Source organism: Natator depressus, chromosome 3, assembly GCF_965152275.1.
Source record: "Natator depressus isolate rNatDep1 chromosome 3, rNatDep2.hap1, whole genome shotgun sequence".
NCBI classification, from domain to species: Eukaryota; Metazoa; Chordata; order Testudines; family Cheloniidae; genus Natator; species Natator depressus.
The window spans coordinates 96061472-96075989 of record NC_134236.1 but is presented as its reverse complement, the minus strand read 5'-3'; the positions used below and the strand labels follow the sequence as shown (position 1 = coordinate 96075989).

The window sequence follows — 14518 nt, the reverse complement described above, 5'->3', positions numbered from 1 at the left end:
CAATCTGCAGAACCTGCAGACGCAGCAGGTAAACAAACCGGCCTGGCCCATCAAAGGCTTTCTCTGGTGGGCTGTGTGACAAAGGTTGCCGATCCCTGCCATAGAATATTGAGTCAAGTTCAAGGTCTTGACCCTTATCTTCTAGGTACCCAATGGTCTTGGCCCAGTGTATCTAAAAGATCACCTAAAGCTCTGGAATGAAGGCCTTGGTCGACAACTTTGCTTCTCTGGCACAATGGTGCTTTCATCCATAAGGGTAAAGCTCATCTGTACAAGGGACAGAACTTTCTTGGGGGCTGGTCCAAGACAGTGGAATGAACTTCCCCAAGAACTAAGGACTATCTCAAACCTCACCATCTTCCACTTCGAGAGCAAGGCAAACTTCTTCACTTTGCCTTCTCCAACATAAACACATAATAGTATGTACATTAAAAAACAAAACACAGCAACAACTCCCCACCAAGCCAACACCCAAATCCCTATCAAAACAAAACACTCCATTGCATTCACAATTCTTCTTTTGGTGAGAGGATGAGAGCGAGGATGAACTACGTGTCACAGATGTTAGTCGCATTGTTTAATGCACTTAGATACTATGGTGATGGGGGTAGAATAAGAACCAGTATAGACTAGAATGTAAGTAATCCCGCTGAAATTAATGAGACTACTTATTAAGTGAGGTGCTATTCAGCATGAGCAGAGCTAGCCCCATCTGGCCCATAATTAAGACCATTTGTACTGCAAAAAGGAATAACAAAGACTATACCTACTTCAACTTAAATGGATTTTAGTGTGGATTACAGAGCTCTGTGTTTACACTGCCCTGTCTTCTATTCTAGCCCCTCCAATTTATATATAGTGCACCTTATGTACATGTGACTTCCTACTAACATCTGTTAAGGCACACATCTGCACTTCCCTTACATCAGTTCCGTATACTGCAGCCATTAACTCGGTACACTACAAATGAGGTTCCTAGATGCAGCCCTTGCACAGTGAATATATCCCTCCTCCCTGAGTATGTACTCACAATGCTAACTTTGTGACATCACAATTATTTCCATGGGAAGACACACATGTAATAAACACAGGATTGAGATTTAAGGAGGACATGAATGAGCTCTTATTCAAATACAGATACATTCAAAGATAAGGGTGACACAGGCCTTTGCTGGTATGTCTTGTAGTGAATTGCTTTTTGTATAAATGTTCTTTTCTTCGGCCTTGACCTTCTGAACATGGAATTCAGAAAACAAGCTGTCTGGGCTAGATTGTCCACTGGTATAAATCAGCATAGCTCCACAGGTTCAACAGATTTATGCCAATTTAAGTCAGCTGGGGGGACCTGTCCCTCTATACAGTGTGTGTGTGTTTTCAGAGGTATGTTGTAACATAAAGTTGTACCCTGTAAGAAATGACAAAATGACTCTAATGTCACAGGTAGGGATGCTCTGTTTTGAAGACACAAGAAGAAATATCCTGAGGGCGTTTCTAGGTCCTTTCCCAGAAAGGTTTCAGAGTAACAGCTGTGTTAGTCTGTATTCGCAAAAAGAAAAGGAGGACTTGTGGCACCTTAGAGACTAACCAATTTATTTGAGCATGAGCTTTCGTGAGCTACAGCTCACTTCATCGGATATGAAGTGAGCTGTAGCTCACGAAAGCTCATGCTCAAATAAATTGGTTAGTCTCTAAGGTGCCACAAGTACTCCTTTTCTTTTTCCCAGAAAGCTAAACCAAAATGCTCCGAAATAAATTCCCAGCAATAAAAAGAGTTTGTGTGGGCTCAGGAAAAAAATATGTGCCTATTATCTTTGCACGGCTGTGTGTCCCTGTCTTTTGCCCGGTTGCACAAAGGAAACTCAGTGTGTAAACAGGCCAGATTACAATGTGATATAAACAAGATGGGCCTATGGAGACAGCTCTGTTTTAAGCAGACGGTACAGGCTCCCCACTTATATATCCAGATGACGGTAGGGGAGAGAATATGATTGTGACCTTGTTTAAGGGATACAATGGCTCCTTACATACAACAACAGTGCTGCAAGTGAACTAGGAAGGGTGGGTAACAGGGAATTAACTTTGATGCAGAGAATGTCTGTAATTTCTTTGCAGCACATTTTCTTCATCGTGGCAGCATCTCAGTTAGCGCTGCAGAGCCTGTGGTGCCTAGACGATGCTAAAAGCTCCCTGTGGATTTTGAGTTAGTTCCTCAAAGTATGCAAAATGCTGCCCTTTCTGCTGGGCGTTTTATCCTCGCTGTGCCTGAAAGGTCACTAAAAGTGTCATACCACGGATACACTCCTGGCAGCAGTAACATGAGATGAATAAAATAAGCCTCATTAGCTGAATCATTACAGATTTTCAATTCCTAACCTTATCCATCAAACACATTTTTGCCTACTATATTTTACTTTTATCTTGTATATCATCATTACCAAACTCAGGTCTTTAATCATGTTTTGCCTTCATAAACACATACACATACAATCCTACTCAGATACCATATCAACAGATGAGATATACTGAGAGGCTTGCCTGAAATCTGGTAATGGAACATTTAACAATGAATAGCTCACTTCCATTTTGTGAGTCTGAATCTCTTTCTTGCCTTGCTGATACTAACTGGCTCCTTGGTTATAAGGTCAGGTTTACAAAAGCACCATAAACTCTTTTTAGGACATAACTGGGGAAGTCATGTAATTAAAATTGGTTATGGTTCAAAATAATGGACATATTTTCTATTAATACACCCACTAAGGACCTGGCACATAGTCAAAACTCCCACTGAAGTCAATAGGAGCTTTGAATTTGTCTCAGTCTGTAGGATGGGATTGTCTGTCTGAATTCGGTATTCAGCTTCAGTTGTTGGACATTTGTTGGTGTGCAAAGAGCCTATTAAGCTAGGATGTGTATACCTGAACAGAAGGGGACCTGTTTATATAAAAGAGTGGGGAGTTTCTACCAAGATCAGCAGGGAGGAACAAAGAAATAAGCAGATAGATAAGTAGGCAGGAAATAACGTGGTATAATATAGCAAAGTGATGCTCATGCAGAAAATAGGGAAGAATATTAAAAGAAAAATCAGGCAATCGGACATCCCCCTCCAGCAAATACAAATGGCTTCAGTAGAGCTATGGCAATGTATACCAGCTTAGGATCTGACCCAACAAGTTTAACAAGCACAGTTAGGGACATGTGCCGATAGAAATAACACTGACATTATGGCAGTCATCAAAATTTAGTCGGGATGTAAACATCAGTACAGATTAAATATGAAAGGATACAGACTCTTGAGAGGAGGAGAGGGGAAGAGTGGGCTGGGAAATAGCCATACACATTAAAAACAATCATTCTTATGAAAACAAAATACTCCACTGTACACACAATTCTCCCGCTGGAGAGACGCTGCAAGAGAATGGACCACACGTGACAAATGTCAGTCCTGTTACTCAATGCACTACTGGAAGGCTCTCAGATACCATGGTGATGAGGGTGGTATAAAAACCTATCCAGACTAGAACAAAATGCTGGATGTAGTTGAGAGCTGTGCAAAAATGCTGAATTTTACAAACCTTGACACAATTTAGAAACGATTAAGGGCGTGAAATTAGGGCTAATTTTATTAAATTTGAAATTAAAGCAGAAAACCAGAAGTCTGCCTTAAAAAAAATAAAGAAAATCTATAAGCTAGGAGGAAGAACCTCATGCTCTTGCAGGCTACCATTGCCGTCTGGCCTCCTGCTAAGCTGTCTTGTGATAGCATGATACTCACTGCCTGCCAAATCTACCCTAGCCTTACCCTTTGTATACTGTAAGCATGCCTATCTGCTGTACAGTTACACACTGTTCAGCAGATAGGCAGAGGTTTGCTCTAATACAAATCTTCAATAAAGTTTGTTTACAATGGTAATCAAATGCCATAGGCTTTGTCTTGTGGAAATAGCAATTAAGCCCCACAGAAGTAGATAGCAGAAAAGTGGCAGGGACACAGAACGTATCTGCCAGTTTGTGAAGCTGTGCCATTACCAGTGAGATAGCAAAAGATTGAAACTACATAAGAGTTCCAAAGGGTTAGCAGAAGGAAATCCTCTAGCCATATGTCTCTGCTTTGATTTTGATGTGCTCTCATCATTGCAATTCCATTCCCTTTCACAGCAATGGAAACTGTTCTCTTTGGCAGTCCCTTCTGGTAGCTCATGATTTTCCAGGTTTTCCAGCAGATCCTTATACCACATAATTTGTTCTTCAGATAATTCCCTGCAGGGCCCCCTCTGAGCCCTGCTGATCCCTGGCCAGCTCTTCCCTCACTCCATCTGGTATAAGCTAAAATCAGCAAAACCAGATTGTGAGAATTTTGTGTCCGCACATCCTAAGCAAGCTCCTTCCTCCATTCTGTTAAATGTTCCCACTCCTGCTAAAATAATTTAAAAAATATATTTTATGTTTTTTCTTTAAGTATATTTCAGATAGGCCTGGGCCTCCCAGAACAGTTTCCATTTGCTCTCCAATTTTTGTGCATGCGAACATTTCCAAAACGTCCTTGAGATATTTTTAAATTGATAAAATATTTCTAAATTAGCTAAGGATTCCATAGGTTTTGCCCAGTGCCATCTAGAGGTAATGCAGATTACATATTAATAAAAGGAGTTCTTAGGAGGAATTTGCTCTAGACCATCTCATCACAAGGGCTAAGCTAGTGATAAGGAAAAGCAGACTGCGGCCATGCTACCACAATTATTATTTATTATTTGTATTATTGTAGCACCTAGGAGCCCCAGTCCTGGCCCAGGGCTCCACTGTGCTAGGCTCTGTATAAACATGGAACAAAAAAAGACAGTCCCTGCCCCAAAGATTTTACAATCTAAATATAAGACAAGAGATGGATAAAGCCACATGGGAGAGTACACAGAAACAATATTGGTCAGCATGATGGGCTGTGGTCTCTGCACATCAAGAGCATAACGGATGTCAAGTTTTTTGTAGGCCTAACTGCAGAGGAGAGTTTTAAGGAGGGTTTAGAAGGAGGATAACAAGTTAGTTTTGTGGATGTTTATGGGGAGCTCCTCTCAAGTGTGAGAGGCAGCAGGGAGAAAGGTGGAAGATGGAGGCAGGCATCATGGGACAATTGGAAGCAGGAACTGACATCTCAGTAGCAAATGAGAAATGATACTATACAAATAAGTAAGCATAATAAGAATTAATAAGTGTAACAAAGAGGAGAACTGGGCCCTGAATGTGTGAAGACTAACAAGGCAAGATTAATGAAGAGCCATCCAAAAATTTAAAAGGAACAGGCAAAAGTAATAAGAAATGAGGAAACCTTTAGGGGGTGACATACTAATAGACTAGAGAAAATGTAGCACAAAGATATGTGTCAGATACGGTCTAGGAACACCCAGGACATTACAAAAAATCCAGTTTGACTCCTACAATGGGGAAAACACCAAATTGGACGGAATATGAGAATGCCAGACAGTGCAATGAACAGACACACCTTGAAAGGTACAGCTCAATAGCTTTGGACCCCCAAACAAGGGATTTTGGAGCTTAGCTGTTCATATCAAACCTGCTTTAAAGAGTGCCAGACAAATGAGTGACAATGCTTTTCAGCTGAACTTGTTTGGAGCAGTTGTGACAAACTATACATTACATTGAATTAATCATATATGCGCATTCTCAGTAGGTAGTCCAGTCAATGTAGGCACAACTCAAAGTCTCTTTAAACACAGCAGTTTGAATTAAGACTAGACGTCCAAGTATCTGCTGTTAGAGAAATACTGTATAACATCCAGTATGACGTAAATCTGTATATGATGCATAGTTATAACCTGAGTGTCTCTCAAAACCACCCATAACTTCTAGTCGGAACTGCAAAACTCCTTTGTTACTAACCCATTTCTGTTACAGACTTGATAAAATTGTGAAGGGCATCATTATCTTGATCTCCTGTCTTGAGTTTCTCCTCCAAGGACAATTACTCTGTGAGTAGCAGAGTAAGATTTTTGAAAGGGTTTGGGTGTAAAATTCATCTCTTTTTATAGAAAGGAGATTAATTTTGCGTGCTTCCTGCATCTTTTCTAGTGCAATTTGCTTCTAAGGTGGCTTTTTATACTAGTGGAATCAATATAATATTTTAAGCAGCCTTATTTAAAAACACTTTTCATTTAATAAGATTCAGCAATGGATGATGAATGAAAAAAATACAATAATGTAAGGCAGATACATCCCTTGGCTACTGTGATGCATTGATTTTATTAAACAGTATTCCATCGTGATGAGCCACCAAAATGGAAATGTCACTTCCTTCAAGCACTAACATTATGTTCTTTAGATATTTTTGAAACTCGAGCTTGATAATCCCCATAGGAAGCAGTGAGGGATGTGGGGGGAGGGGCAGGCAAGAGAGTGAAATTGGAAGAAGGGAAATTAACATCTATGAAGCCAGAGACAGCACCATGTCCTGGGCCCCCCCCCACCCCCCAATGATTTTATTTATTTATATATTTTGTTTCATACCACATCCCAGTCTCTTAGGGACTCCTTTAACATCAACTTCATTAGTTATGAAGGCAGCAATCCATAGCCAATTTTCCTTTCATGTCAAGCTTGTTCACGTATAAACCCAGCCCTTTTGTTGGAAGCATTTGCAATTAATCCCGAAAACAAAGAAAATGCAAATCTTACAGTCTACCCTAACCAACCCGTCTGACTCAAGGTCCTGACCACCATCTATTATACACTCAAATGAATTGAAATTCCCACTTTGAACCTCACCTAATTTTCTAGTGATAATAGACATGGATTCCCAGAAGTACTCTGTGCATCTTGATAGTAACATCCTAATTTCCTTTCCTGGTAAATGTTTTAAATAAGATTTTAGCACCAAAGGAAATTAACCTCTAAATTAATTGTAATTATAAAATGCCATCGCTGATTTTGTCTTCAGCCTAATTACTTGCTATTATTTAAACAAACTTGCCCCTCCTCTGAGCTTTCACTTTGTTTCTCTCTCTGCAGCACAGTGCCAGCTGATCATAGCTAAGGCTGCGTAATGTCTGTGTAGGTCCTGTGAACACCTGGATAGTGTAGTTCAATTTACATGTCAAACACAACGAGTTTTTGTTTTTCTATCTGCTATTTAAATACTCCCCCTCCGGCAGTTACAGTTATGGCTGCTTCCTAGATGTTTCCAGTGTGTACTTTAGAACAAGTGGCCAAACCTTGTGGGATTCAGAGTGTTTACTTCTTGCTGCTGGGGGAATGAGACGGTAAAAGCCAACCCTCTCTGTTTTTATTCAAGGCCACTTCTAAGGCTAGAACACAACTGAAAGCAATGAAGTGGGAAGCGGCTCTTGTTACTTTCAAAAGGCTGATGCTGAAAAGACTTCCCAGTACATTTCCTATATGCTCATTGCTCGTGGTGGTAGTTTGGTGTCCCAAGCCAGCTTGTTTTAGGATGAAATGTGTCAGACAGTGTCATGGGATTTCAGAAGCTCCATTCTGTGTGTTAGCATCCTGACAGCTGGAAAACATCCCATTGCTTTCCCCCTCTCTCTCTTTGGCTTCGCTTGCTTTATGTAGCAGTCACAGCACTACAGGAAACAAGTACCCAGAAAAGCTTCTAGCCAATCAGTGGCTGTAAATTTGGGGGTGCAGTTGGGCCAAAGCACTTTGACAAATTTCAAAACAGATCTTTAGCCTCTCAGCCTTAGTCTGCTCATACAAGGCACAAACAGCTTGTTGAACAGGAGGGAGAACAGGTGCATGCATGTGTGGGGGTTCTCATCTTTGTGTGTCAAGCATTGGTTTACAGTTGTATTTATGACTGATTTTTGAGAGCTTTTCTAATGCCTCAAAGAGCCATTCATGGGGCCAAAATAATGGAAGAGTCAGGCTTTCCAGGATATTTCAGTTCTTAGGTGGCAGATTTCTTTTGTATTACTCTGACCTGAAAAATGGCTCCCTGAGGCAAAATATATAAACACAAATATGAATACTGCGATAAATGGTCCAATTGGAGAGGGCACAGTTCCAGTGGAGACTTTTCCTATCCTTCTAGCCTCAAAACTCCCAATTCACAAACATCAGAGAGAGAGAGGCAGGGAGGAAGAGAGAAAGATTTGCAGTTTAACATTTATTACATGTTTCTGATTCTTTGTGTTTGTACTGTACTTTTAGAGCTTTTTAAGCAGAGACTTAGGCACAGTACTAATTCTCAATAATGCCTCACTAATCATACTGTGGGAGGCATTCGGCACAGAAATAAAAGAATATGCAATAACACCTTGGACTTCTATAGGCCATTTCATCCAAAGAGCTCAAAGTTATGAAGGCCTGCCAACACACCTGAGAAGTATGCTAGTATTATTGTTTTGTCTTTACTCACCTGGTCTGTAATTATGTTGGGGTGTTCTTTTTATTAATGAATGAGAAACTGTTTTTATGATGTTGCCTAGCACCCCAAGCACTTATATTATTATTATCCCTAATTTAAATATTGGAAACGGGTATGGACAATTTAAATTACTTGCCCAAGGTCACAAAGAAGTCTATGTCAGAGCCAAAAATAGCGTGCCAGCTCCCAATCCTGAGCGTTAGCCAGAAGATCACATCTCTTAAAACCAGCCAAATAAAATTCTCTTTTCCCACCTATGTGAAATCATCATGATACTTATCAGTTCACGGTTGGTATCCCAGAGCACCTCATTCTTTAACATTACAACTATCATTGATTTATGGGGGTTGTAGTATCTGTGACATTGTATTCTGGGATATCATCAGTGAATCAGGAAGTACCAAGAGGTTTTCACAGAGGGGAGTAAAGAAATTTCAAAAGGTTACTTAGAACTTATTTCTGTGCCAAATATCCCTAAACGCCTGGCTTGATGGATATTCAGCATGGAAAGCTGTCATTTTTGCCTTGCATTTCACCTTGAAACAATAAAAGAGGGAACAAGTTCTTAACAGGCAGTGATGTGGCACCGTAAGGTGAGATGTCCCAGTTGCCATATTTTAGATTCACCCCTGCTGGTACCGGGTGGTGCAAAGCAGACCTGCCTGTGCTCCAGGACTATTCACCCTGGACAGGTAATAGTTCTACTGCTGCCTTCTTTGAGGGTGTGTTACAAAGGGAGAGGTCAGCTTTAGGTTGTAGCTGCGGCTGCATAGGTGCCCCGGTGATGGCTGGTGCTATGTGGGGATGCACTGCATTGGAACATCCCCCTGCCATCTCAGCTGCACCTCCTCCCTAGTCAGTGCGGCCCACCTTTGGGCTCCACTGACCCTCTCACCACTCCTCATCTACCAGCAGAGGAGAGGTTGAGTCTGTTGAAAGTTGGTGCGGGTGCATTCCAGTTAAGCAGCCAGGTTCCTTGTTTAATTTCCTGCAGTATAAAAATCCCAGGAGGATGTTGTTTTATTGATGACATTCCCGTTTTTTTCACTAAGTATCTGAATATTTAATACCATTTTTGAAAATATGTTGAATTTTCTTTACAAAAGGCAGCTAACAGCTTATAGCAGGGAGTCAAACTGCTAGTGAGACAAAAGCACATTAACTGTACATTTCAAAGTATTAAAATAGTTTGTAGTCTTTTAAAAATGTAGCTCTAATAAGATTTCAGGAACAAATGAGAAGCTCTGGTAAGTTTACAGCTGTTGAATGCTGCCAAGCAATGATAGCTGTCAACATTTTCATGGTTTATTTTTTTAATTGCTGGACTAATAATGCTAATGAAGTTAGAATGACAATCACTGAGTCATACCAATGGCAACAGGGCAAATGATGGAGAGGAGTAATGGGAGGCCCAGGTGGGAGACTCAGGCTCTCCCCTCTTCCCAGATCTAGACCTCCAGGAGAATCTCTCTCAGAAGCACCAGGCTGCAAAGTTTCAAGTCTCCCTCCCTACTTGGGGACATGGAACAGGAGGCAGAGCAGGTCCCACAGAAGCAACAGGGGCTTATTCAGCCACAGCCAAGAGTAGCATTAGCAAGGCAGAGGGTGAGGCACCTTCACAGCCCTGGGACATTGGGGATGACAGCAGGGTGTTTATTACCATTAGAATGCTGGCCATTCTTTTCTGTCTGCTGATTGGTTGTTTATCCCCCATCGCCTACTCTCCTACTGTCTCCCGGCTGCCAGCCTTACTCCTCCTGCCCTGGATGTTTCTCCCTGCAATTTCTCCTTCCCTTCCTTCCTTTTTCCCATGTTCTCAGCCCCTCCTAACACTTCGCCTCACCACAGCCTCAGTTCCCATCACACCACAAATAAAAAAAAGAGCATGGAATTAACAAGAAGTGTGCCCATTATACTGGCCTGCATTAGGCAAGTTAAAAGCCAGGACTTTTCCTTTTGGCTATTATGCCCACCTCATGCTCCACTTTCCCCCTATACCTAATTTCCTTCCCCCATTTGAACAACAAAAAAAGGCTTTATGTTTTTTTTTGTTGTTGTTACCATTGTTTTAAATTAGAAACATAATCTCTCCCCATTTTAAGTGAATTCTGACAATTGTGGGGCTCAAGGAGTCCAGAACTGTTCTTTTTTTTGTATCTTGTCCTTGCAAGATTCATCTTTCTATTCTTTCTCTGCTTTTATCTGGCACCGCTTTCATGCTCATGGCACTGATGGCAGGGGCCAACCAAAATCCTGAGATTATGGACATAACTGTGAGGGCCTGAGAAGACTTGAAAAAACCTGAGAGTTAGGCCAAAAGCTCTAGGTTAAGTAAATCAGGCACCCATCATAAGCTTGATCACTTGGCTTTCATGTTGCTATGACCCTAAGACCCCTTTTACACCAACTGGCAAAGGACACACCCAACAGACTTGTCCGAATATTCAGCCAAACAGTGTCTTGTAAACAAGGGCCATAGTATGTAGGACTGGTCCCATAGTATAAGGGAGAACTTTCCTCAAGTTGCTTTGCTTTATGATGTCTGTTAATAGAATGAAAAAAGACCAGAACCACAGCTGGGGATCACTGTAGTCCAGGGGCATCTTAGCCACACTCCCATTTCTCCAGTCTCGCTCCATAAACTGGCCCCAGCTGGAATGGTGGCGGAGAAATCTCTGTGCTGGCTTTACATATCTGAGGCCATCCCTGAACTGTGATGATGCTCTCAGAACTGGATAAGATGACTCTTTAGCCAGATTCCACTGCTGGTGTGGTGCAAAGCTGCTGCACCTACTTGGAGGACCAGACTGATGGCATACAGTACACTAGCAAAGTTATAAGAGAACCAAAATAGGCAAGAAATCTACAAGAAAATCTTCTGAAAAGCATGAAAATCTTTTCCTCTGGGTAGCTCTCACCCAGTGAATGAAAAATTGTATATTAGCTCTACAAGATTTGAGAAGGAAATACCATTTTACAAACCACAGGAGAAATCATTTGAGTTTTTAATTTAATTCTTCACCTGTTCAGTGAGCCAAATCTTGATGTCTTTACTCAGTTTTTCCTTCGATTTGGCCCAGTAGCATTACAGAAAACTGAAAATGAATGTAATCTCTTAGAAGAGAAGGCAGAATTGTTTTAAATATGATTCCATTTTGGGGTGGTCTAATTCTCCTCTAGCTCTGTTGCTACCCAACTCATCACATTAGACAACCGGACAAAGAACTTATGCCTACATCGTTTCATGAAGTGGCACTACATTCATGGTGTAGGCCCTCACACCAAACATGCTCAGAGCCCTTTTTACTAATATTCCACTCCGACCGCCTCAAAAACAAGAGAAGGCTGAAATGAATCTCTTCCCTAGGACCTTGGAAATGAGGTTTACTTACAAGCTGAATCTCCATAATGGCTCACAGTGGCACTGCAAAACCAATAGATTATAGGGTTCCAGCTATCTTCTGCACAGCAAAATATACAAAGGAAACCCCACCAGGTTTACATCGCTCTCAATCAAATAAAAGCCTGTAAGCTTCCTGTTGGAAAACTCTGTCTCTAGGATTCATGTATATTTTATCAAAGTTACATGCGGTCTGGATATTTGTTTCTGAAGCATTTCAATCCCAAACTGCACTGAAATACTGCCGTGCCTCTTTTTAAAACAAAATCAAAGTTAAAATAAACAATAAATGAGATTACTTGGATCCATAGCTTCTATTCACAGTAAATGCTCCTCAACAGGTTTTTATTGACACAAGTAAGTAAGAGAAACCTAAAGGTATTTTGTAAACATTTCCACTACTTTTAATTGTACACTGGAGCAGCAGGACCTAACAAGAACACTGCTTCACCTCTATTAAATGAAATTCCTGCAATGATCTAAAGCCAGTTCTTGCCAGAAGTGCTGTTACAACCCCTTGCAGTCAACACAGAAGAGATGTACCCCCAGCAGTAGCCAATTATTATCACGATAGTTAATAACAGTCTTAAAAAAAGTGTTGTTTACAAATTCGGGGGGGATGGGGTAGGGGGGTTTGAAAAAAAAAGGCGGTAAGTCATGCTTTCAGAATACTAAAGAATTTTTTTAAAAGTTGAATTTATTCACTTCCTTGATTTGCTAGATATTTACTAATAGATCGAGTATGTGGGACAGAAGACGTGCTCCTGATGACCCTATAACAAAGTATTTAGGATGAAGCTCAGCCAGAGAGTGTCAGCAGAGTTAAGAATATCACAAAGAATTCATCTAGTATTAATAGAGCTTTAGTACTTACAGCTGTCCTCTTCTTCAGTTATACATTTCACAACATAACAGGCATAGATGAACCCTGCCAGCTGAAACAAAATGTAATAGTATTAGATATCAAGCCAATACAAAAATTGGTTTAAAAACCAAAAACTTCCTAGACTCTTTGCTGAGGCATTGCCAATTCTTTATTATAGTTCTCTATGTCCTTTAGTGAGTGAATTTCTCTTATTTTCTGTGACTCTATTAGAACTAGTCAGGAGATTATTTTTTCCCCTGCAAAATATTCCAAGAAAAATGAAAGCAAAATGGCTTCTGTCAAAAATTTCCCATACCAATGTGTATTTTTGTTAACCAACTGAAGAACAAAAACTGAATATTTTTGTTTTTTGGCAACTGTTTTGAATATTTTTTTGGCAGAAATACTATTTTTGAATGAAACCCCATGGGGGAGGGGATAACAATGAAACAAAGAAACAAACCAAAAAAAACTTTTCAGTGAAAAAACTTCAGTCAGGTCTAGGATCTAGTCCAATGAGCTTGAGAGTTGATCTCATTTGAGTATTCCTTCATCTGCCACTTGCAAATGAGTCCTGTAGTTGTGGCTGTGGAATGGGTTTCTGTGAAGAAATAGCTAGTCCTACATCTGAGGATAGATTTATGGATGTGTTTATGTCGGTGTCTCTTACAGCAGTTGGCAAACACAGATTTTGTTCCTTACATCCCCCCTTGTAAGAATGTGTACAGAATATAATCTTAAATGGAAACAATATCATTCAAAGAACATATACATATATATGTGCTGGAAGACCAGGGTCACCAGTGGATTACCCCAGATAATATTTTCCAAAAATGTTAGAATCACACATACCATAGGCCAAATATAATGTAATTGGTACTTCTATTGGTTCAAGTCTAGTTAGCTGTCTCTGGGAAGTTAGATTCCATGTGAAAGCTCTTTGCAGCATCTTATGTGCTTTTCAAGGCTGTCCATCACATCTGATATCTGAGAAGTTTTCCTTTACATAGTGTTAACAGACTACTACCTCTTCTAGCTCATCACTAAGGTCTACATAAAGATGGTAGGCAGTCAACTGAGTCTAGGTTTTTTAATTTTTTTGTGCTGAAAAGTGATCTTTTGGTCTAACCCTTTTGCATAACATCATTGTCAGTTTTGAGATACTAGAGTCTAGATTTGTGATGCAGAAAACTTAAAAAACATTCAAATGATAACAAAAAAAGTTTTTTTTGGCCGGATCCAGTCTCTGTTTGGAGATCACTTGCAACCAATACAGATAGTGTGTGGGGGATAGTTAAATCTCTATTGGGAGCACAAAAAATCAACAGAGGTTATATTTCTATGTTACAACAGAGCTAAATGATCATTTCAGTCATTTATTTCATATCTGACCTATAGCTCTGCTGGGAGGATTTGACACCAGGGAGGCATGAAAATTCGCTGTTGGACACAAAGAACCTATTGTACCAAGAACAGCGGCATCTTCTGTTAACAGCAGCATTTCATCTCTACTTTATTGGTTCACTATTTCCTTTGGTATCTTGGCTTAAAGATAGAGGACTAAATTACTCCACTGACATAATCCTGTGCAACCCCATTGACTTCAACGATGTTACATGGGGTATAATTCAGCAAAGAATTAGGCCCAGAAACATTCATAAATGATTCCACTCTTGAATGTGAGCCTCAGCTTAATAGTTTCTCTGTTCTCTTTTTACAGATCATCAGATCCAAGTTAGCCTAATAGTTGCATCTCTGATAGGCAGTAACAGTGGTAAAGACATTCTGATAATAGTCTGGTATTTCACTTCTTGCTAAAATGCCACAAGTTCACGTTATTAACTAAACTTCTCTTACC

At 40.3% G+C, this 14518-nt stretch overlaps 1 protein-coding gene across 2 annotated transcripts in view; it reads right to left on the bottom strand.

Moving 5' to 3' along the window:
- The window catches only part of NKAIN2 (sodium/potassium transporting ATPase interacting 2), a 764856-nt gene that overhangs the window by 15730 nt on the left and 734608 nt on the right, over positions 1 to 14518 (bottom strand). For both annotated transcript variants that reach the window (XM_074948365.1, XM_074948364.1), the window contains exon 5: positions 12670 to 12730. In XM_074948365.1, coding sequence (XP_074804466.1) covers positions 12670 to 12730 — 61 coding nt within the window. The remainder of the gene's footprint in view (positions 1 to 12669; positions 12731 to 14518) is intronic.